Raw genomic sequence first — 26166 nt, 5'->3', positions numbered from 1 at the left:
TTCTGTATGATTAAGTGCCACACTGGATTGTTCCTTTACCTACTAGGCTATTTATGAGCTCATCACTGAAGTTCATGAAAAATAGTCACTTATCAGTTCCACATTAAGTGAGATTTGGTGCAAGGTGTTTAATATTTATGAAATATACTTTACTTTAACCCAAATATTATAATGTAAGTATTCCAATTTAATAATATTGTAGGTAATAATGTAAAAAAAGGATCTTAATTCATAATTTTATTCACTTTATTCATAATATCGGTATCTCAATACGGACTCTCACCAAATAGTTTTGTTGAGCTCAATGGACAAGTCGGCTCTCATTGGCAAGCACTGTCAGTCGCTAGGAACTAAAGCGTGACTGTGTGCACAAAGTAACCTGGGTGAACAACAGATCTGTTTATTGGCTTTGGATTGCATTTAGATTTCCACTTCACACCCACCTCACTATATGGACAAAAACAGCAGTCATGACAGACACTTTCTTAACTGACTTAACTATCAAACATTTGTTTTTCACAGATCAAGTCATTTACAGTAGTAACATCCAGTTGTTGCAGTCAGTTCAAATAACACAGCCTTGAATCAGTTCATGAAAGGGTTAAGCAGGCAAATTAGTCAGCTGAGTTCCTTAGGGTGCTTTTTTTGCAGATCTTTCTACTGATAGATAGGCAAACCCTTCTTGCTAGGATGTTAGCTGCCTGATCCCTACAAAATTACATGTGTTTCTATCCCCTAGGGAATATCCATCTTGCCTTAATGTCTGTTGTAGTTAGTATACATCAAAAGTGTCTGATTCTTAAACATCTAAAACCCTTCGAAATACAGTCTTGCCTTTTAGAAGATAATCTATGAAACCAATGTATTTTTCTTGAACAATGCATAGCCAGTTCTATAATACCTACATAAAGGCATGCCAAAGGCTACCTGTGGTGTCTAATTGGATTGTGACAGTACTTAATAGCTCAATGATGCAGCACTCAGGTGATTTTTTTCCCAGACACACGTCTGTTGGTAGTCAACAGTATTGGCGTGACTGGTTTATTTTTGATATTCCTCAAGCAGGGACAGAAGAATTTGCGGGAATTTCCCAACACGCAGTTGCAGAAATCATTTTGATTGCAGTATCTTTCTTCAAAGAACCTGTACTTTAAGGTAAGTAATCTAGTATAAAGGACCCATAAACTATGGACAAAAATGACAATTTTTTGTCACATAGATCACTAATGAAACAATAATAATGCTGTTAATGGCCATCAGTGCTTTAAAACTTTTACATATGTAAAAAGTTAGTTCAAAGTTTTCAACTAATGTCACATTCATACTGAGGGGGCACTTCTACTTGACGAGACTCTGTAATGAGTTGAAGTGGCCAATGCTCTGGAATTCGCCCCATTGCTGCACAGAGCATATGCCTTAATGGGGAAACACCTGCACATGACCAAGTTGCACACACACAATTATGACTTTAAGTTTCTAGCTTCCCCGAGACCAGTGGGAAACTATTACCGGCCAGTAATAAGAAAAACATATTGCTGGCTTATATGAGCAGAGTGAGAGCTCAGCCCACCTGTGACCAGATAAAATGGCTGCCAGTGGCTTTTAGTTTCATTGGCATCAGTTGTTTATATTTGGCATCAGTGTGAGGAACAACACTTCACGAAACGGGTCTCCACGTTGCCAGAGACACTAATGCCACCTCTGGAGTTGGGGATGTCTCCAACACCACAGATGTAATATAAATGCGAAGGTGGCCATCGACATGTTTTTATGTATATGTTATACAACTGACTATGCATTGTTAGTAAATTAAGAATGCAAAGTCTTCATTCACTGTAAATATGGAAAAAGAAGCATATAATCCATAAAATACACACAATATATTGAACAATCAACTGGCAATGAACTCAAAGCATGCATCTATGTGAGTATTTCACTTGGCTTCAACCTGTGCCATTGGTACAGTAAAAATCCTCTCACACACTGATTGTTATTCATTACTGACTGACCAGGAGTCTGCATTCTTGCACTGGCAATTGTATTTGCGAGCTAAGGAGAATTTTCTCGCTCACTTCCTGCTGGCTGTCCAATAATTACCTCAAGCTGCTGGGAGTGGGGTGGGAGGCAGGGGAAATTTCAATGCACAGTGGGGAATCTGCTTGAGGGGCTATGGTGTGTCTCCCGCATACTTTCTAAGATAAATAGGCAAGGACCATGCATTGCAACAACAACAAAAAAACAGTTAATTCACACAAGTTTATTTTCAGTCCTCATTATCCTCCCTTTTTACATTTCGTTGGACCATGGGTCAGGAGACTGACCTGTGTTATAGGATTCATTGGCTCAGTTTCTTCACGGCTGGGCGGGCAGTACTATTTTTGAAGCGGTGACCTTGTGATTCCTGTAACCTGTGAAGCGGCTCCCCCCGCCCGCAGCCCTCTTTAGGTAGCGGGAGGACGATGACCATCAACAGGACGACTCAACAATCCTGGGCCTCCGCATCTGTACAGCTAATTCCACCGCCTCGCAAAGTGAAACGTTCAACTTCCTACAGTGGGGAGCTCCATCTGGCGGCCGAAACCTGAGCACACCATCACAAGGTAAGGCTGATTCTTCCACACCATCAGAGAGCTGCCCACACAGCAGCTACATGTTACATACAACACCAGACAAGTGCCAACCCTACTTGCACATTGGTTTCACGGACTAGGATGTATGATCCAAATTTCCACTCAGGCCCTGGGCGCATCTCCTGTGTAACTACTGGAGGTAAACCCGAAAATGGCATAAAACCCCATTGAGCCCTGTGGCTAAAGTTGCCAACTCTGGTTGGACGCATTCCAGGAGGTTTCATCTCACACAACCTACCCCCATGCTCCTGCGATTGGTCACCACGCACAAAGAAAAACGAGACTTGCATTTATATAGTGCCTTTCACAACCTCAGGAAGTCCCAAAGCACTTTACAGCCTATGAAGTACGTTTGAAGTGTAGTCGTTGTTCTAATGTAGGAAACCATCTACAAGGCACAAGTCAGGAGTGTGATGGAATACTCTCCACCTGCCTGGATGAGTTCAGCTCCAACAACACTTGAAGCTCGACACCATCCAGGACAAAACAGCCCACTTGATTGGCTCCCCATCCACCACCCTAAACATTCACCCCCTTCACCACTGTGGCTGCAGTGTGTACCATCCACAGGATGCACTGCAGCAACTCGCCAAGGCTTCTTCGACAGCACCTTCCAAACCCGCGACCTCTACCACCTACAAGGAAAGCAGGCACATGGGAACAACACCACCTGCACGTTCCCCTCCAAGTCACATACTATCCCGACTTGGAAATATATCGCCGTTCCTTCATTGTCGCTGGGTCAAAATCCTGGAACACCCTTCCTAACAGCACTGTGGGAGAATCTTCACCGCACGGACTGCAGCGGTTCAAGAAGGCGGCTCACCACCACCTTCTTAAGGCCAATTAGGGATGGGCAATAAATACTGGACTCGCCAGCGACGCCCGCATCCCATGAATGAATAAAAAAAACGCGGCAGCCAATTTGCACACAAGGTCCCACAAACAGCAATGTGATAATGACCAGATCATCTGTTTTAATGCTGTTGGTTGAGGGATAAATATTGACCAGGACACCAGGAGAACTCCCCTGCTCTTCTTCAAAATAGAATACATCCATCCTTGTGGCACATCGCCTTCCCACACCAATTGGAAACCAAACAGACTCATTGTTACCCGATGGGATGATTGTTGACCGTCAGTCTTTTTTGTCAATTTCAATATTTTTATAACTAATAAACAAAAGTGTCCGAAAAATAATTTTTTTAATGCCCCAATGATATTTCTCCCGGGTTGTTCACAGCAGAGATTAATCTTTAATTCTTGGAGAACATAGGACAATCCTGAAGGGCTGGCAACAGTACCTATCGAGGAAGCTGGGTAATTACGGAGGGGAGAGTAGATCTTCTCACTCTGCAACGTTAAGGAGGCGTGTCTGGGGGAGTTCCCTGGATACCCTTGGAAATTCTGCCTGCTACACCACCTAATAGGCTGTACAGAACACAAGCTCTAGCTATTATTCTGAGCCCTTTAAACGCCCCCCAAATGCCTAAGGGACAAGGTAATCGATCCAAAAGGTGGCCCAATATTTTCTCTGGGAGCTGAAGAGTTATACAGCAGTATTTCTGTTGGGCCCTTGCCAGATCACCATTGCAGGCCTCCGTTGGGGCAGACACCACTGGAGCACCTGCCCCAACCATGCTAATGACCCAGTCCCAGCAATTTGGAGTGGGGTTGGCACTCTTCTGAGTTGGAAGACTTGGGTTTCGCTCCATTACATTTCTGCTGGTGGAATGGAGCCAATAGAATTTTGCCCCTCCATCCTTAGATGATGCTATTGCTATAGTAAGTTTGGGTTGTTTCATGCTGCTGTCATCATTGTTTCATGTTGTGACTGTTTGATTCAGTACAGTGTTTTGGATAAAACATTTAGTGCACTGGAATACAGTAAAGGCCCTGGCTCACATCACTGTTATCCTGACTAATATTTCCCCAAGGAAATCATCTTAGTTTAGGTACAAAAAGTAATCAAAAAGACTAATGGAATATTGGCCTTTATCTCAAGTTGGAATACAAAAGTGAGGAAGTGATGCTTCAGTTGTACAGAGTCTTGGTCAGACTCCATCTGGAGTACTCCATTCAGTTTTGGCCACTGTAGCTCAGGAAAGATAAATTGGCCTTGGAGTAGGTATAGCGCAGATTTACCGGAATGATACCAGGGTTTAAAAGATTAAATTATGAGGACAGATGGCATAAACTTGGTTTCTATTACTTGGAGTTCAGAAGATAGAGGGGTAATCTAATTGAGGTGTTCAAAATGATAAAGGGATTTGATAGGGTAGATACAGAGAAACTATGGTGGGGAATGCAGAACAAGGAGGAATGATCTTAAAATTAGAGCTATGTCAATTAGGAGTGAAATCAGGAAGCAACACAAATGGTAGTGGAAATCTGGAACTCTCTCCCCAAAAGGCTGAGTCAATTGAAATTTTCAAGACTAAGTTTGATAGATATTTGTTAGGTAAGGGTATCAGGGATATGGAGAAAAGGCAGGTAATGGAGTTGAGGTACAGATTAGCTATAATATGATAGAATGGTGGAACAAGTTTAAGGGGCTGTATGACCTACTCCTGTTGCTATGTTCTTTAGTCACTTGCTGTTCTAGTAATATAAATGCAATGTGTAGTCTTTCTGACCCACTCTTGTGCTTATTTGTTTGACTGTATTTGACAAGATCAGAGAATTATAAACAATGTTACTAACTCTGCAGCAAAGAATAAATTATCATATTTTCATGAATTATGTTGATTACTATTGAATGATATTTTATATTTTGATTCTGTGGTTGAGGGTATATATTTTTAGAAACTTTGGGACAGAAACCCAATATGTTGGGGAAGAGATGGAAAGTGCTGTGTCTGAAATTCTTCCTGTTCAAAGTAAGAAGCCCAATTTTATGAATGCATTCTGTGTTTTGAATGGACAATGGGTCTATAGTAGTTGTCATGCTATAGACTAGCTTGAAAACAAAATGCCATCTTAACTACATCATTAAAAGCCATCCCATATAAAAACATGTTATCAACTTGTTTGATAAATCTTATGGGGTAAATCATGTGACATGCAGATTTTGCTTCAGCCTATGCTAATAATTAAGTTCTCAAATGACCCTCTTACTAGTGTGCACTCAAATTGTAATGATGAACATTATTTTTAATTGAGAACCAAACCTGTTGTGATACCATTAACGCTGAAAATATGATAGGATTTGAATCATGAAGTCAGCTGGTTAAACCTGACTCTCAATCACATCATCTTACCAGCTCCTTCCCATTGTTCCCACCCATTGTGAGGAAAATGCACCTATACTGCCAATTCAATACATCATATCATAATATATTAATTTATTATCATGTTATACAGTGAAAAATAGTAATAACTTTACATCATAAATCTAATGCACTTGCTGGTCCTTCATCATAAAAAGGGTACTTTTTGTGTTGCATAGGAGCAAAAAAAACTTATGATTCTTCATCTAAGTGGCCATTCTTCATGTGTAGGCCGAGACAGCGAGTAATAACCATGATTGATTATTTTCCCTCCCTAGACCAAGGAAATAACAAACACCTTCCTGAGGAATTTAGAAGAAAACAAGGTGTGGCAAACTTGTTTCCCCAAAACTAAACATTTTAATCATAATACTAATAAAAGCTTTTAAAAAGTTGTTTTTCTTTCCCTCTCCAGATCATTCAGCCAAGACTTATGAAGCCTGCCCTGTTTGGGGAGTCTAAGTGTAAATATTGGTAAATGCTGTGATTTTCAATCCTATCTCCAGGTTAGGACTTCAATTATCAACCCCCATCTTACTATACAATAAACAAAATGATGTGGCTTACAAAAGAAATTAGGGATAGTATTAGATCCAAAGAGGAGACATATAAAATTGCCAGAAAAAGCAGCAAGCCTGAGGATTTGGAGCAGTTTAGAATTCAGCAAAGGAGAACAAAGAGATTGATTAAGAGGGAAAAAATAGAGTATGAGAGTATACTAGTAGGGAACATAAAAACTGACTGTAAAAGCTTCTATAAATATGTAAAGAGAAAAAGATTAGTGAAAACAAATATAGGTCCCTTACAGTCAGAAATGGGGGAAATTATAATGGGGAACAAAGAAATGGCAGAACAATTAAATACATACTTTGGTTCTATCTTCACAAAGGAGGACACAAATAACCTCCCGGGAATGTTAGGGAACCAAGGGTCTAGTGAGAGGGAGGAACTGAAGGATTCAGTATTAGTAAAAAAAAATAGTGCTAGGGAAATTAATGGGGCTAAAGGCTGACAAATCCCCAGGGCCTGATAATCTACATCCCAGAGTACTAAAGGAAGTGGCCCTGGAAATAGTGGATGCATTGGTGGTCATCTTCCAAAATTCTATAGACTCTGGAACAGTTCCTGCAGATTGGAGGATGGCAAATGTAACCCCACTATTTAAAAAAGGAGGGAGAGAAAAAACAGGGAATTACAGACCAGTTAGCCTAACATCAGTAGTGGGGAAAATGCTAGAGTCTATTATCAAAGATGTGATAACAGAATACTTGGAAGGCATTAATGGGATTGGACAAAGTCAGCATGGGTTTATGAAAGGAAAATCATGCTTAACAAATCTACTGGAGATTTTTGAGGAGGTAACCAGTAGAATAGATAGGGGCGAACCAGTGGATGTGGTGTACTTGGATTTTCAGAAGGCTTTTGATAAGGTCCCATACAAGAGGTTAGTGTGCAAAATAAAGCACATGGGATTGGGGGGAATATACTGGCATGGATTGAGAATTGGTTGACAGACAGGAAACAGAGAGTAGGAATAAACGGGTTTTTTTCCGGGTGGCAGGCAGTGACTAGTGGGGTACCGCAGGGATCAGTGCTTGGGCCCCAGCTATTCACAATATATATCAATGATTTGGATGAGGGAACGGAATGTAACATTTCCAAGTTTGCAGACGACACAAAGCTGGGCTGGAATGTGAGCTGTGAGGAGGATGCAAAGAGGCTCCAATGTGATTTAGACAAGTTGGGTGAGTGGGCAAGAACATCGCAGATGCAGTATAACGTGGATAAATGTGAGGTTATCCACTTTGGTTGTAAAAACAGAAAGATAGATTATTATCTGAATGGTGATAGATTGGGAAAAGGGGAGGTGCAACGAGACCTGGGTGTCCTTGTACACCAGTCGCTGAAAGCGAGCATTCAGGTGCAGCAAGCAGTTAGGAAGACGAATGGTATGTTGGCCTTCATTGCAAGAGGATTTGAGTACAGGAACAGGGATGTCTTACTGCAGTTATACAGGGCCTTGGTGAGACCACATCTGGAGTATTGTGTGCAGTTTTGGTCTCCTTATCTGAGGAAGGATGTCCTTGCCACGGAGGGAGTGCAATAAAGGTTTACCAGACTGATTCCTGGGATGGCAGGACTGGCGTATGAGGAGAGATTGAGTCGACTAGGCCTATATTCACTAGAGTTTAGAAGAATGAGAGGTGATCTCATCGAAACATATAAAATTCTAACGACTAGACAGACTAGATGCAGGATGTTCCCGATGGCTGGGGAGTCCAGAACCAGGGGTCGCAGTCTCAGGATACGGGGTATGCCATTTAGAACTGAGATGAGGAGAAATTTCTTCACTCGGAGGGTGGTGAACTTGTGGAATTCTCTACCACAGAAGGCAGTGGAGGCCAAGTCATTAAATGTATTCAAGAAGGAGATAGATATGTTTCTTAATGCTAAGGGGATCAAGGGATATGGGGAAAAAGTGGGAACGGGGTACTGAGTTAGAAGATCAGCCATGATCATTCTGAATAGCGGAGCAGGCCCGAAGGGCCGAATGGCCTACTCTTGCTCCTATTTTATATGTTTCTATTGTAAAAGCTTCAAGGTTTCTAAATATAGAAAAACTCAACATTTAAGAATAAAGCACAAAACATTTTTTATTTACTTGGGCTGAATACAACAGTGATACAGATTATAATGGTGTCGAAGGGCAATATGTATATGCTGCTTGCAATACAAAGATATAGATCAAATAAAAATGCCATTATTTATAAGAAAAGAACCAGAGACAGTGGCAGTGTGACTTCTCAATTTATGCATATTTGGAAAAACACTGAAGACGAGAAACAAAAACTGTACAACTGCAGCTGAAACAATTTACTTGGAAATAACAAAGTTAATAAGCTTTGAGGCAACATAATTTACACTGGCCTTCATCAGATGCAGTGCAATCTATCAAACACAATGACTCAAGGTGAGAATCAGCCTGTTCTTTTGTCTACAGTAAGGTTAAACAGAATTAATTTTCAATATTATGACAATGTTCTGCTGTGTCCAGTTGTTAACAACTTAGATTTATATAGCACGCCACACATAAAAGGAGTCTCGAAGCACTTACCAAGGAGAGGTGAAAATTGAGTAGGAAGAAAAGGGGAGGAGAAAGGAAAGAGACCTACAGCATTGTTAAAGAGAAAGGTTTTTTGGATGCCTTTCAAAGTAGTAAAGAGACAACAAAACAAAGTGACTTAAGAAGAGAATTTCATAAGGACCATAAAGGCTGAAAGATCACTCATCAATGGTGGAGCGGAGGAGGCTGCAGTCAGCAGTAAATCGGAGTCAGAGGACTGGAGAGTGTGAGCTGCAACATATGGCTAGAGGAGGTTATCCAAATAAAGAGGGTTATGGTCAAATTATTTGAAAGTGAGGATGAGAATCTTCAAGTGAATTCACTGGGGCACAAGGAGCCACTAGAGCTGGGGATGGATGGGATGGTGGATGTGCAGGTCTTTTAGAAAGAGAGGACTCAGTATACAAAATTATGGATTAGCTGGAATTTGTGATGGGTAAGGGTTGGACGACTGGAGAAGAAAGCATTAGAGTAATCAAACCTCAAGGTGACAAGGGCAGGGATGAAGATTTTGGCTGTGGAGAGATTAAGTTATGGGTTTAAGCAGGCAATGCTCTGGAGGTGCAAGCCAGCCATCTTGGCAACAGGTGGGACATGTGGTAGAAAGCACAGCTCAGGGTCAGACTAAGGCCACATATCATCTTGAGTAAGCAGCTAGCAAGGTTGATGGAGTGCACACCAGAGGCACATAAGGTGCTGGAGAGATGAGTGGGACGGCTTCAATTTTGAGCTGTAAATTTAAACTTATCCAGTACTTGATGCTGGACAGATGGTCAGACAGATAACAACAGTCTTGGAATCAGTGTTGGTGGAGAGGAACAGTTAGGTGTCATTGTTGTACATTGGTAGCTGACTATGGTTAGAAACTGCGGAGTATGTGGGTGGGGTCTGGTTTCAAAGGGGATTAAAAGAACTGAGGGATGGGAAAGGAGAGGGATGGAGGAAGCTGAGCAGATATCCTTGATTTTGGAAATAAAGAAGTCCATAAGTTTCGTGGATTTAGTACCAGAGGTGAAAATGGAGAGTGAGGGGGTAGGGGTCAGAGGAAGTGGCTTATGGTGGACATGTGAAGTTTGGGTTATTCTTGCTTTCCAAGGTCACCCTGCAGTAATAAGGAGATTTAGCTATGAGAGAAAATGTTGCTACTGTTTGAAGTGGTCAAGCCAAGCTAATCGTACAATAAATGTATTCTGGCCCATGGACTTGAGTCCATGGATTTGACTCTTGTAGAAGATAATAGTGGGGGCCAGGGTGTCAAAGGTAGAGGCAAGGCAGTTTTATGGCAAATCGACAGAGGTATCAATATCGATGCAGGTGGTGGGTCAAAGGAAAGGGAGATAGCATGGTTGTGGGAGTCAGGAGGAGTTTTTTGGCAGGGGTGGAAAGAGATAATGGCGGTGTTAAGGAAGAGCAGGAAAACGCATAGGAAGATGAAGAAGTGATCAGGGAAGGCTCATTTGGCTTTCCAAAATACGAGGCCAAATGTCATTGTAAGATCAAGGGAGTGGACATGATCTGGGCTACATATTGGAGGGTAAAGTTGAGAGAGGTGAGGAGGAGACAGGGCAGGCTGAGGTCAGGAACAGGTTAAAGTTGCCAAAGATGAGTCACTCAGTGCGAAGACTGTAAAATACAGGTTACACAATCCAGGGCTCAGGTTACAGTCTTACCCTTTCTAGAATTGCATTCCAAATTACAACAACGTCAAAATGACAACTCTTGCTACAACCGACTAAAAAGCATTGAGGATTTTTTCCAAATTTGTAATACAGACTACAACTGCATCAGGTTGGTTTCATCAAAGACAGCAGCTAAAATAAATCATATAGATAGATGGAGTATTTAAAAGTAACTTGCAATTAAATTTGGTTTAACTGAAACAATTCATTTTTGTAATTGCATACATATAGAGAGATTATTAAACAGTTATAACAGCAGATGTGTCTGTCCCTGTCATCTGTACACATTATTTCTAACATTGTACATACCAATACTGCAGGCTACTGTTTTGTAACAGAGATAACCCCATGAAAATTATAGAATCATAGAAAGTTACGGCACAAAAGGAGGCAATTCGGCCCATCGTGTCCGTGCTAGTACCTCTGTTCACAAAACACTATGCAGCTTAACCTAAAATTCCAGGGTGGTATCTCTACATTCTCCCTGCTCATCAAGGAGTCATTTTAATACTCGTCTACTTCTGATAATTCAAAGTCACTTTTTTGCACTTAAAAAACGGAATTATCTAATAATTTGAAAATTAAGCAACATAAATAACACAACAAAATGGGAGTTTAAAGCAAAAAATGAATAATCAGATAATTTGAATTAAGCAACTTTGAATTAAAAGAATTAGACTGTAATGCAAAGGCTGCATTTATTTTTATGCTTTTTGTAGAATCCAGTGTTTACAAGGATTAGATATTGTGAAGTGGGGCAGGAATGCAGTTTTAAAAATTTTTAAAAAAACTTTACAACATCTTTATTTTCCATACCGAAAGAAATTACCTTCAGTATGATTTTAAATGACAGTATGAAATGTTGTTATTCTTAAAATTATTACTATTACGTGGGGTTTTTCGGTGACACAGAGTGGGAGGACACAGGTTTGATCACCTCCTCTGCTGAGTTCCTGTGACGAACAGTTTCGAGTGGGGGAAATGCAAATTAGAGGCTGTGACCTCTCCCAATGGAATGCAGGGGAGAGAAATTGGCTAACCTGGTAGGTAACTCACACCACCTTACGGACAGCCAAAGCAGCCTTTGGCAGAGATCTGGGAGCAGGCCAGCTTCCCAGTGGACTGAAGAATAAGGATAACATGTTTAATTTGGAAAAATCATAATTTAAATTTTAAAAAAATTACAATGATTGTTATTTGGAATGAAATTGTATGTAGGACCAAGGCGCTTATTGTCTTCACAGACCTGTCTCTCTCGATACTTTTCTCTGACAAATTTAATCATATAATGCTAAAGGCAGCTATAATTCCATATGAATTTATTGCAGCATATCCAATTACCTCAACCGGTCTTATTAAAGTAATTGACAAAGGAAATTATTATGGAGAATTACACTTTTTACATTATTGACGTCTACTGTTGGCATTAAGCACTCCCAGATCAGGTACAGCCCAGCTAGATGCAGAGTACTGCTTCTCCTGCTCTGCGTCAAACCTCGACTGGGCCAGTTTAAATTTTTCCATGCCCCAAACCAGCTACCTGCATTTTCCACACAGCGAGTTAATGGTCTCAGTTGCACTGTTGTGAGAAGGCACTGAATGGAGGCCACACAGGGTGAAGTGAGATGGAAGATGGTGTAATGCTGGACAGTTCAAATGTACCTCCTAGAGCTCTGCTTCAGTGCCACACTGGGAGCAGATCTTCAACATGGTCTCTTGGCGGGAGGTGGGGTGTGGTACTGAGAGACCAACAAAAATAAATAAATAATATTTATATTGCACACACATACATTTAAATACATCCTTGACATTCTAGGTGATTAATGTAAGGAATCTTACAACACCAGGTTATAGTCCAACAGTTTTATTTGAAAATCACAAGCTTTCGGAGATTAAGATTGTAAGATTCCTTACATTTGTCCACCCCAGTCCATCACCTGCATCTCCACATCATTCTAGGTGATTGTACAAGGCAGAGATTCATTTAATAAACTGTCTTTTTTATGAAACCAAAATTAGATAGAATGCAATGGGATTTCACAAGGGCAGCTTGTCAGTTTCAGTAACTCCTTTAGATGGGTTTTGGGAAGTCAGAAATCTCACCCTGAAATCTGGCTTTTATCACTGATCATGTTAATTTTGTTCTGCAATTACCTGGTGCAGTTCATTTCAGTTATTCAGGCTTACAGCCATGGTTGCTAACTCATCAAGCTTTAATGACTTCAGTGCATCTTTAAAATTGCTTTGACATCTGCCACGGTCTTTACAGTGCCTCTCACTGCACTGTGGTCCTGGGAGCCTAGTCTGTACAAAAATGGATCAGCTCCCCTCAACTCGAATAATATAGGATGTTTAAAAATAATTCAGTTGCATTCTTAAAATAAAATGTCAATAGAGACTGCTGATGAAGTTAGATGAAGTAGGGTGGGAGGAGGCTTGTGTGGAGCATAAACACTGGCACAGACCAGATGGACCGAATGGCCTGTTTCCATGCTGTAAATTCTAGGTAATGTGTTTACACAAACCTTTTACTTCTATTAGGAAAGTGTTCTTAAAGCTTGAATAGTTAGACCTTAAACAGAATGCTTCATTAAAATGCCAGCTACAAAGTCTTATGAGAACACGAACAATAAAGTCCAGTTTAACCAAGAGACTTGGTCTGATGTTTGAAAAGCTTTGTTAATTTACTTCTATATTTGCTCCATATCGGACAACGCATTTTAGCTGTTCGTTAACTATTACCGTGCCCCAGAGACTCTGAATGAAAATTGTGACTCCGGCATTATGCTGAATGCTGAACACTGGGTGCACTTCAGCTATGCAGCATAGAAATGGATTGTCAATGTGATTCTTCACGTTTTTGTTCATACAAAATACTAGCGTGACTAATTTAAAGACGGAAGACAATAAATAAAACACCACCAACATTGCTTTATTAATGGCATTCATTGATAGATTGAAAACAAGGTAACTTTAGAATATTTAATACAGCTGGCCACATTGCTCACCCTTAGCTGTTCCAATAATATCATAATACTTCTTTCCTATGTAAATTCCATCACTGAATATTATTTAGAAAGTTCTATACTTTATGAAATCAGAATGCTAGCTGTTGCAAAATAAAGCACAAAGAGTGCACAGAACAGAACTGAACTTGCAAATCCAGAGGCAACCTGGATGAGGCCTTTTTTTAAAAAAAAGTCTTGCCTAGTACACTGGATCCAATCAAATTAGTGAAAGCACTGTACATATTGACCTCTGCCAAAGTCTCCATATAAGGTCAGGCAGGTGAATACTTGTTGATTTTAAGAACTAAATCCCTTACCTTATCACTAACATAAACACCCATTATCAAAATCATACTGGTTTTCACACACAAGTATTCATAGTGGTTTTCAGGACATAAGAGCCACTGTTTCACCTGCAAGAGATTATGGGGCTTATTTTCCTCTGCTTTGTGCCCTGGGAACACTACGGTCCCAGGAACAAAGCAGAAGAAAAAGGAACAGAGCCCTGTTATACCAAATGTCCACCCACTCCCCCCCCCCCCCCCCCCACCATTTGCATTGCCTGGGGATTCATTAGGTATTTCCCAGGAGGAATGTAAGGGGGTCCTGCACTTGTGCATACAGTAGGCATAAGCATGAGGATCCGATGCAATTGAGGCAGGAGGAATTTAACAGTGCCTCGTGTCTAACTTTCATCTGTCAATGCTGAGTGGACGACCATGTCCAGTCCTCTTAAGCCTGTAGCAGAAGTTGACTTGCCTCTCCTCCTTCCAGATGCAGTGTGCTGCCGGGAGTGTGTGTGGGATGGATAATTGGCTGATCTGAACCCAGAAAAATACAGACAGCTTCAAGTTATGTCATGCAGAGTGCACTTTGGGTGGATGCAGGGAACATAGGAGCAGGAGTAGGCCATTCAGCTCCTCGAGCCTGTTCCACCATTCAGTTAGATCATGGCTGCTCTGTATCTTGGCTCCATTTAGCCAGCTTGGTTCCATAGCCCTTAATATCCTTGCTTAACAACAATTTACCAATCTCAGAAGGAGGAAAATCAGCCCTTATAAGTCTAAATGTGCTGGTAGTGCATAGCAGGTTGATTAGCATCTGAAAGAGAAAGATAGATCAATATTTAGGTGGGACTCTTCATCAGAACAGGGGTTGCATTTGAAACAATCTTTCTCTTTCAGGTGTTGACTGACCTGCTGTGTATTTCCAGCATTTACTGTTTTTATTTCAGATTTCCGGCATTAACATATTTTCTTTTATCTGCAGTGATTGTATCTCAATTTGTAATTGGTATTTTGATGCTTCATCATCAGAAATCCCAGTGATTATATGCAATTATTAACAATGGCACTGTTTATGGGAGGGGGTAAGTCCATGCTTCACAGGGAGGGTGGGGTGGAGAAAGGGCTATAGAATTATGTTTCTCAAACCATATCATTAAAAGTCATTGGGGTAGATTTTTGTCTTCACCCCCTGGGTGGCAATCTGATGAGGCGGATTGCCTGGCCTTTATGGAAACCTGATTTTTATTCGATGGGTTTCAAAATAGTTGTAGTGTAAATGTAGCCTAAATCCAGGGTTAGGCTCAACCTGATGCTGATGTGACGTAGAGTGAACCTCCCTGGAGGAGTGAGTCTTACTCTGCTTTATTTTGGAGTCAGTTCAAGTCTTAACACCCGATTTATATCACACAAGTTTAGCTTTGCTGCAAAGTCAAAACTGCTTCACACCGTGCACCCTTAGAAACACTGGGTATAAATTCACCTCGGGCAGTAATGCAAAATGGGCAATGGCGAATCGGCAGCCCACTGACTTCATGGAAAAGAAAACTGGGCGGAGTGTAAACCGGGCTGCTGATTAACTATCACCCATTTTCCGTTACCGCCCGAGATGAATTTATACTCCACTGGGTTTAGAAACACTGAAACCAATGGCACGAGACTTCAAGGTCTGTTGAGATTAAATGCATAAAATACAAAACATAGAAAATTCAGTCAAAATCTAGAACAAGCACCAGCTGATAAATTAAAAATGCAAATTAAATGCAGATAGGGTTAGATGAAGTAGGAGGAGGCTCATTTGGAGCATAAACATCAGCACAGTGTTGAGCCAAATGGCTTGTTTCTGTGCTATAAAGTCTGTGTTTGATTGAAGAAATGCAGTATTGTCTACAGGTTAGACTATGGGTATATTATCCTCTATTCATTCATTTTAACAAAAAATGTGTTCCCTGCATTATACTTACATTTACTTTTTCTCTACAAACACATGAACTTATAACCCTATGATCTTTAGATACAGTGTGAACTGTTGGGTTTAGTTCACTGAATATTTAATTGTAATACTCACTGAAAAGTGCTTAAAAAACAAAAGAGTCTCAGTTGTTCTGTACACTGACTGCAAACTCACCATTGCCTCTAAGATACTGAGTTGGGATCTGATCGGGCAGATTCCCGACCAGACGGTCGATGCCATTTGGCAGAACGTTTCATCATCGGAACTGATCAACAGGCACCAGGGTGTAGCTTGGACGGTGGTGAGAAAGGTCCCCCCAGTGCGGTCTTTCCAACACGCACGGAATCTCAGCACCACCGTGAGCTGCCCTCAAGGCTGCGGCGGGGACGAGACCGTCGTCCACCTTCGCGCAGAAGGTGTGGAGAGAGATGCGATGTCCTGGTTCACCCCCCCAACAACTCGGTAATATAGGACGCTGTGCTCTACGGGCTGTTCCCCGGGACGCACACCGAGACAGATATCAACTGCTGCTGGAAGACCATCAACTCGGGGAAGGAGGCCCGTTGATCCGCCCGAAACCTGCTGGTCTTCCAGCTGTAGGAACTGTCCACGACCGAGTGTTGTTGACTGGCACACCCCAAGGTCCAGTAATATGTGCTGCGGGACACATTGAAGCGAGGTGCAAAGGCTCTACGGGGAAAGGCCATCGTGTATACCATCCCACTTTGTATTGTACAGAAGATATGTACTGTGTTTTATATTGTAATAACGGGATCAGTGTGTACGATCCATAGTGTATTGTTTTGAATTATAATTGCGTATTTACATTGAACTGTGTGTATCCTTAAATATTATGAAATAAAGTATATGTTGAAATTTAAAAAACGACAAGCTATAAGGGGCTCTTTGCTGTCTGAAATCCTAATGTATCTGCTCAGTGAAATGAATGGATAAATTTAGCGGTTCAAATAAGAGCCTTGTAAGCGGAGGCAGACTAAACTAATTTATGTGGAAAAAAGAATTATCTGGAACACAGATAGGAAAAAGTACTTATCTGTTGTACCACTTACCCTACAAAATTGTATTCTTTAACTTGTTAAAATGTTTTACATTTAGCCTAATGTGGCATATTCTCAAGCTTGGATTCAATTGAATCTATGCTACATTTCATACACATAAACAAATAATCATTTTTTTTAACCAAAGTGGATCAAATCTCCTATCCATTCAGAACCATTCCAAACCAGATCTTTGGCAGGTGCACTGCAGCATATATTTTTATTTTTAAGACTATTACATTTTTAAACATGATGTCAAATTAATTTTTTTACAGCGTGGAAAGATATTAGCCTGGAAAGTATACTGTGCAACATTATTGTATCAAATTACTTTGTGCACTATTTTAATAGAATCATTAACCTGTTTATTTTAAACAGGTATCTGCCTCAATTAAAATAGTATGCAAAATAATCACACACAAATCTATTCTACGCTAATATATTACAGTGTAATTTCGAGGCTATAAATTACAGATCAGCTGGGAATAATATGAAAAACTGGCCCACTAATTCAAAGCATGAGGACTTAAGGGTATGAAAAGGTCATTCTATGACTCTCTCATGTCCCAAATGCACGAAATGAAAAAGAATTGACCTGGTACTAAGGGCTTCTGTGTAAGTGACAATTCATAACATTAAGGCAGGTATTTACACAAGTAGCAATGTGATACTGACACAAAATACCTGGGCAATAACTCCAACATTCTTTTGTTTTCAATACAAATGAATGAAGTAACACATTAATGACTGCTATGAAGCTAGATATTTTACGATTCCTCCACTAAGTTAGATGAGTAGCTGACTTTGAAGATCATTTCTCCTCTCCATTTTTTCTTGTTTATTTTTGTCTGACATGACTATTATGTACATACACCCTTTCAACTACAGCACACAGTGTAAAAGGTTTCAAGCAATAAAGTCCAAAGCGTAACTTTGTATACAAACCAGCTCCAAATTAATTCCACCCTCCCTGCCCCCACAAACCCATGCGTTCACAGTGCAAGGCAGAGAACACTGGTTGCTGCACTTTGCTTAGAGTAGCATGACTAAACACTAAAATCTGTTTCCTAAGAACAGTATTCAAATTATTTAGAAAAGAAAAAGTTGTCCAATTCAATATAATATCCAATCTATTATAATCCTAGAAAGATCAGAGCAGTTTACTGTTTAACAAGAGATGATAGTACTGTGGTTCATTTTATTAAGGAAATCACAATAGAATTCTCAGGTCGAAATCCTAGCAGTGCATGATCAATTTTTATGTGGATATCATTTTCCCAGGCCTCACACGGGTTATCTACTGCAGCAGGGGTACTTTTCAGAAGGTTTTTTTGTTAACTTCTGCAAAGCTTTTCCCACAAAATATTACACTGATATTTAGCCTCTGCGATCGCCTCATTTTCAACATGCATTGTGTGGTTTAGAAGACACGAGCTTTTTTCTTAAGCTCATTGCGCTTCCAAAGTGGTAATCTGTTGAACTCCTGGAAAGTCATATTAAACAGCTGGTAAAAAACTTCAGGGGCCAGATGACGCTAAAAGAGTAAAAGATAAAGAAAAATCAGTAGGTTATTAAAGTCTATTTGTACTGAAATCCAACAATGCTAAAATTACATTTATTTTGTTTATAGTTAGAGATTTATTTTCTCCCCTTGTTGGTATGCCCTGGCCACCATTTCCTCTCAAATCACTGACTACCTGGGTGCCCTTCTCTACCCCAATGCCACTTTATCTGGTAAGGGTGCATTTTAAATATCCTGTTCAGTTCAGGTCACCAAGGCACATTGAGCCCGGGAAATGATGCAGAGATCCACACAGCTGATCTGTAGTGTCAGAGGACTGACTTATGAGGTAGGTCTGGAAAGGAGACAGATGAGAGAGGACTTGTAGAAGATATTAAGCAGAGTAGAAAAAGGTAAATCCAGAATGCTACTTTCAGTTAAACCAGCATCGCAGGAACAAATTCAGGATTGATGTCAGGAAATATTCTTCAGAGTAAAGCCCATGGGATTAAAGGGACAGTGGCAGCATGGATACAAAATTGGCTAGGGGACAGAAAGCAGAGAGTAGTGGTGAATGGTTGTTTTTCAGACTGGAGGGAAGTATACAGTGGTGCTTCCCAGGGGTCAGTATAGGACCACTGCTCTTTCTGACATGTATTTTAATGACCAGGACTTGGGTATAGAGGGTATAATTTCAAAGTTTGCAGATGACACGAAACTTGGAAATGTAGTAAACAATGTGGAGGATAGGAACAGACTTCAGAAGGACATAGACAGATTGGTGAAATGGGCAGACACATGGCAGATTAAATTTATCGCTCGGAAGTGATGCATTTTGGTAGGAAGAATGAGGAGAGGCAATTTAAACTAAATGGTACAATTTTAAAAGGGTGTAGGAACAGAGAGACCTGGGGGTGCACATACACAAATCTTTGAAGATGGCAGGACAAGTTGAGAAGGCTGTTAAAATGGGATCCTGGGCTTTATTAATAGAGGCATAGAGTACACAAGCAAGGAACTCATGCTAAAACACTGGTTAGGCCTCAGCTGGAGTATTGTGTTCAATTCTGGGCACCACACTTCATGAAAGATGTCAAGACCTTACAGTGAGTACAGAAGATATTTACTAGAATGGCACCAGGAATAAGGAACTTCAGATATGTGGAGTGATTGGAGAAGCTGGGGTTGTTCTCCTTAGAACAGAATAGGTTAAGGGGAGATTTGATAGAGGTGTTCAAAATCGTGAACGGTTTTGACTGAGTAAATAAGGAGAAACTATTACGCAGCGAGTTGTAATGATCAAGAATGCACTGCCTGAAAAGGTGGTGGAACCAGATGCAATAGTAACTTTCAAAGGGGAATTGGATAAATACTTGAACGGAAAAAAATTACAGGGCTATGGGGAAAGATCAGGGAAATGGGACTAAATGGATACCTCTTTCACAGAGTCGGCACAGGCATGATGGGCTGAATGGCCTCCTCCTGTGCTGTACCTATTATGATACTAAGATAAAGAATGATTAATATCTGGAATGCTTTTCTGGGGAGGGTAGAGGAGGCCAAATCTCTGGAATAATTCAAAAGGCAGTTAAATGCGGTGATGTGGGCACTGTAGGTTTCTGTGACAGGATGAGGTAGGTGGACTGAGTGGCTTCTTTCATCTGTACTTATTTTTGTGATATTGAGCAGTTGAGGTATACGGAAGGGCTCCGTGGATGAATAACCTCCTGATTTTCTTATTAGTGGAAAAAATGTCTTGTGTCCACTTAGTATCTCACTCTGATATGAAACTCACATGTGGAGAACTGAGGATGTAAAATTGTACCAACCCCTCGCACTGTATCACCCTTAGATTCTTTCTTAAAAGATTCCAGTAGCACAAGTTGCTTTTCATCCAGTTGGTCGTGGGTTTGTAAGGCAAGGCGTTATATGCCAGAAGAGTTTATTAGTCTAGGATCAGATGCTCTTTCCAAGTCCCAGATAATACTCTTTATTTCCCAATTGTTTCATGGGAAGACTGTGACCTCACCTCCAGTCTTGTCCTGTCTACATCCCTTGGTAATTTGCTGCGCCCCCTGTTAGTCACCGAAAGCACATGATAAGGGTAAATCTGTGCAGTGGAAGAAAATGGTATCAGTGAGGGAAATTCAACATGATCTACTCATCTCCAACAATTATATTTAACAAACATTTTTTTCAGACCTTATCATTATAATCTATAAGATATGACACTATACTAACTAATCACAAGCCATAACAAATGAATGCAGATACCAGCGCAAGTGCAGTTTATTGGAAAGAGCTGTAGTAAAATACAATGCATGCATTCAGTTGTAAAATGAATTAAAAGCCATTGAATTTAAACAAAACGTGGCAATATATTTTTTCTACTGAAGAAGCTTCTGAATCAGTTTAGGAATTACACGGCATTCAAATCAAGCAAGCTCGCTTTTATAAGGATGCTGTGCTCCTTACAGTTTTTAAAGAAACATCATCTGCTAACTTTTTGGGACACCCAGCTCCACCTAACATTAATGTTTAAAAGAGTCAAGGTTTGAAAAGTTAAACCACAGTCACGGATCAATAACTGTAGAATGCAATGTTCAGCTAGAAGACATGAGTTATACTGCCAGTCGCACTTTGCACTGAATTTGGTGACAAGGAGCTCTGTGCATATGTGTTCGGATGTACGCAAAGAGATCTGCTTCTCAGGCAGCTCATCAATAATGTTAGGAGAGAAGCATCCACTTTGGGCCAATATTAAAAACACTGAAAAGTATTTCTTTTTGTAAAATTCCCTGAACACTCTTAAAATGTGGCTTTGCACTGGGTTGCAGTTATACTGCACCTGTTACAAACTCCAAGCAGTGTGAGACTACATATTGGAGGGGGTCTCATTATCTCCCCATTGTATTTGGGAGTCAGATCGGCAAGCTTACTCCCAAGGTATACTGCCACTTCTGGGTTAATGTGCAGTCAGAATTGTTTTGCATCAATGCAAAAGTGGCGATATAACTTGGGAGTCAGTTCGATGATCCGACTCCCTATTGCACTAAAGCAAGAGATGTAATTTTTTAACCTAATAGTTTCAGTGGGGTAGAGTGCTGTCTTCAAAGGGCTATGAATTCAAACATTAGCCCTGATTAAAATTCAAACTAACTTGCTCTTATTGGGCAAGCCTTGCCAGTTCTTAATGTGGAATAAATATAGTTCTCGATCTCAAAAGGGAGGGAAGCATTGGGAAATGGCTCCTGATCTTATCTACAGGTGTTATTGCTTAGACATGGACAGCCACCTGGGCTTGTTGAAATGAATGTGGTGGAATGACACAACAGTAGGGAATCTAAGAGGTTGGTGTTGGGTGCTTTTGTTTTCCATTCACCTTCACCCTTGGATCACAGTCAAGGCTGCTTGTTTCCAGGTGACTCCAATTGGAGTGCTAATTCCAGGAATTAATTGTGCTAACAGTGGGGGGGGGTGGGAGGAAACAGATAAAGTTCATGAAGTGTCCCGGCTACCTAGCCGCCCAACTGAGAGCTGACAAAATTCATTGCACATTAGTGTGATTTGGGGCTTGACTCAGAATCTACACTAATAGGAGATAAGCATAATAACTACTAAGCTATCAGGCCATCAATGTAAGTCTGCCAATTTTTTGCCTATTTGTTTGCTTTCAACTTTATTTTACTACTCCATTTTCTCCCCCTGCAGACCAGTTTGTCCCCCACACATTCCCTTCCAGTTGGGAGGGCAAAACGAATGGTTATTTCTAAAAGTGATGTACAAATATAGCAAACTTGCCACTAGAAAGGGTGGCGTAGTGGCACGGTGCACTGATGTGCCAACAGAATGGGAGGATGTGGATTCATGTCCATGACCAACAATACAGTTTTACGTTTGTGATCGTGTCTGTGATATCAAGTTAACTGTATCCATGTGATTTATATCAATTAATGTTAATTGTATTCAGGTAGTGTGTATCAATTGGGAACTCTCTTGTATCCATTTATAAGAGAGCTGATCTAGGGTGGGGCACGATGTGTAAGGGGGATCTGAGAATAAAGGCTTGGAAGCAACTGAAGACGAGGCTCTACTATTCTATCCTTCACCACCTAGCCATCCGACTTTTTACAACCATGGGAGGTGCTGAGCAGAGGCTACCCACTTTCTCCACAGGAAGAATGGAAAATTGGATGGAAAGTTTTCCCAGCTGCTTTTCTACACCTATCTGCAGTTGGTTCAAGAGCTTGGGAAACTCTGAGTTTTCTGTTTACTTTTATTATTCTTAACATATTTAGTAATTTTTTTTTTCCTTATTTGCCCATTCTTTAAGTGAAAGCTGATTTCTGTAGACTTGCCTTTGGCTCCAGCATGTTAGGCATTGACACTCCCCTGTCCATCCTTGTTCCTTGCACAGTTCCATCCTGTGTGGGCTGTGAGAGATAGAGGGGGAGAGAGAGAGATAAAGGTGGTACGTCTGTTACATAAGTCCAAGATGCATGCGTCACTATATTGATACAGATTTATACTGAACTTCAGGGAACTGAGACGCATTTGGTACAAGATAAATATCACAAAACAAATATAGATAGCACAGTATTCTTACACCAGCACAAAAAAAATCATTAACCTGGCATTATTCTATGCATTCTTCAGTCTTTCACATAGGTGCAGCGTTGAGAGATTAACTTATACTTTGTTGTATTTATTAATTAAAATGGCACTGCCAAAATTGCTACATTACAGATAATAGGTAAGATAGAAGTTGCTTTGGATTTGGGCTGCATTTACAGCATAACTGTAGCATCACTGTGAAGTGAAGCTGTTTTGCACTGATGCTGCAATTCTAGTATAAATGAACCCTCCGATGCAATCCAAACCCCTAGGTTATTATTCCCAAGTCTCTATTGTGCTTTACGTTGACATCAAAGAAAACATTAACTTCAATTGTATGAATATCTTTTAGGGACAAAAAATGATATTTTTTCAGAAATGCCTGGATAAACTCAACAAATTTGGTGAGGTTAATTCTCCTGATTCCCCCTTCCCCCATCAAACAGGCTGCCCTTCTGAACCATAATAGTGCTAATTCAAACATACCTCATTTGAATACTGTATACTGAGAATAACCAGGGTGTGATGTCACATGGATTCAACTGCAGCAGCATGCCTACTATTACAGTTTTTGTTTTTAAGAGTAGTAAAAAGTCTGAATATAGTAAAATTATGGGGTAAAATGCAAAGTTTAAAAAAAATGAAAAACATTATGGCGTAAACTCCCAAAAAAACTGAATGGACAGTGTGTATGTTTGGTTTGACAATTTGAGGAAGAAGCACAAGACTGACAGACTCCAGCTTTACTCTTATCCGGGCCTAGTCTGCATGCATTTGCATGTCCTTACTTCAATAAAACATTAAAATAGAAGTTCTATTATTAAATTTGGAACATTTCAAAATAGTTATATATTTTGATAATACAGTTGGCTCATACTTCCTATATTTCGATATAAAATGTACATATCATTCATTGCTGTCTCTCATTTATAACTAAAAAGGCCATAATTTTAAAAAATGTTTGAATTTATTACAAAATAACTATGCTGAGAATCATTACAAAACATCCTAGACTGATATCTAGATCATTTAAAGCCATATTTAGCACATTAGTTTATGCATCTCTTCAGATGCACAAAACATTATAATTGAGAAACATTATGACATGCAAAACATTAGTCTTTTCCCTTTTGTGGTCAATTTATTTTGAAGTTTCTACTGACACCAACATACCAGGGTTTCTGAAAAAAAAGAAAAAAGAAAATTATTACTTTGGTGTTCATCAGAGCATACTTTTATAGATGTTATTACTTTTTCTCTAATGTTCAAATTGACACATTACACTGACACAGTTCTATTAGCAAGGATCTGTTTGTTGCTATATCTGTCTCCAGCTACAAAAAGATGGGTGGTGTGCACAGAGGTTCCCTCAACAATCGCTATCAATACTGCTCAACCAACAGGCTGCAGCAGGGATAAGGAAGCCACGCCAGCTTATCTACATCCACTTCTGCCAGGCACTCTGCCAGTCAGTCAGACCAAGGGCTGAAACGGTTTCTGTGCCACATACAGTTCACAGGCAGTTCTGAGCCACAGCCATCTCGTTCAGATATAAGCACTCCACCTCCACTCAGCCGTCACCCCTGCCTATGTTGGAATCATTTTGATAAACATTTTCTTCTGAAGTAGAAAAGACAGAGTTTTATGTCCCTATAATAAAATTGGATCAATCATAGTCACACCTAATGCCCAATAGTTATCAATTGGTAGTGCAGTAAAGTAAGGTTTAGGCATGTTTGTTTATTTTTAAGGTTATATTAGTTCCTAAAATAAACTTGTGCTTATTAACTAAAGTTCCTTAAGCGATGCTGGATTTTTAAAAATTGTTTTTCAATGTTCTCCATTTTTCTCCAATCCTCCCACCTCTAAAGTGCTGACTCACATCTTGGTCGTTCATTCACATGAAATTCCTCAGTTCATTGCTTAATGGAGGTGTTAACCCATTGAGAATAAACAGTTTAACACCCACATTAAAATAACAGATAAAGAAATTTCATACAAACAGATTAAGCATTTGCACACTCATTTTCAAAGAGACGAATTTCAAATATTGATGTGTGAGTCCAGATAATGAGTACGGGCAGGCTATTCCAGCATGGGTTATCACAGCCAACCGTAATCTGATCTTAATCCAACATCTACAAACATGCACTTACTGAATAGTTGTAAACAATTTTACAACACCAAGTTATAGTCCAACAATTTTATTTTTAATCCCACAAGCTTTCGGAGGCTTCCTCCTTCCTCAGGTGAACGGTGTTGTAATTGTAATTGTTTACAATTGTCAACCCCAGTCCATCACCGGCATCTCCACATCATTACTGAATAGTGATCAAGGGCAGGAATCCTAACTGATTTTTTTCCCTCCCTGAGTCTAGGGACATGGAGGCCAGCTGATGCACTCCTACGTCTGCCTAGCTGAGGATCATGTTGTTCTAATTCCCTTCAATACGAAGCAGCAGCCACTGTCTGTTCTGCTTCCAGCTGCTAGGTGGCAGTGCCAAATTGTATTAATGAAAGGAACTCCGAGGCTCTCACAGGGCATTCCAGGGAACCACAGCTACAGCCTCTGATGCACGGTTCAAGAAAAAAAATGGCATGTAATGCTAAATGTTTTGAGATTTTTCCTGAAAGTTGCAAGCAACAAACTTTAAAAGTGCAATGGTATGAAAGTAAGTTGGGCATAAATTAAAATCCGGAAGCAATCACTACCTAAACTACATGATTTTATAAGTCATTGAGAATCTATGTGAAAACCAGGAATGTTAATGAAATCCATTTGTTACAGAAAATAGAATAACATTTTCATTAGAACATTGTGAGGCACAGCACGCTGCTGGAATGGTGGGAGTTCGACTTGTGGTCATAAATTCCCAAACAAGAAGCTTCTGAATTTGATTGCGATATCTGGGGCAGCACCAAACTTAAGCACTTCCTTGAAAGGTTGGAGAGAAAGTAAGGCAGTAAGATATTGCTAAGCAACAAATTACAGAGTGCCACATGCTAAAATCTGGAACCCGGTTGCTTAGGATAGAGCATGGAACA

The 26166-nt window shown here is 40.2% G+C and overlaps 1 protein-coding gene across 1 annotated transcript in view; it reads right to left on the bottom strand.

The window, feature by feature from the left end:
• Positions 1-13613: 13613 nt before the first annotated feature.
• The window catches only part of ablim1b (actin binding LIM protein 1b), a 350583-nt gene continuing 338030 nt past the window's right edge, over positions 13614-26166 (bottom strand). The window contains exons 20-23 of the mRNA XM_068002170.1: positions 24295-24302; positions 22866-22940; positions 20537-20617; positions 13614-18540 (exon numbers count right to left, since the gene is read on the bottom strand). Of these exons, the coding sequence (XP_067858271.1) occupies positions 18427-18540; positions 20537-20617; positions 22866-22940; positions 24295-24302 (278 nt within the window). The 3' untranslated portion in view covers positions 13614-18426. The remainder of the gene's footprint in view (positions 18541-20536; positions 20618-22865; positions 22941-24294; positions 24303-26166) is intronic.

Source organism: Heptranchias perlo, chromosome 21, assembly GCF_035084215.1.
Source record: "Heptranchias perlo isolate sHepPer1 chromosome 21, sHepPer1.hap1, whole genome shotgun sequence".
NCBI classification, from domain to species: Eukaryota; Metazoa; Chordata; class Chondrichthyes; order Hexanchiformes; family Hexanchidae; genus Heptranchias; species Heptranchias perlo.
Note: the sequence above shows the minus strand (reverse complement) of the source record. Positions and strands in the feature narration are given on the sequence as shown.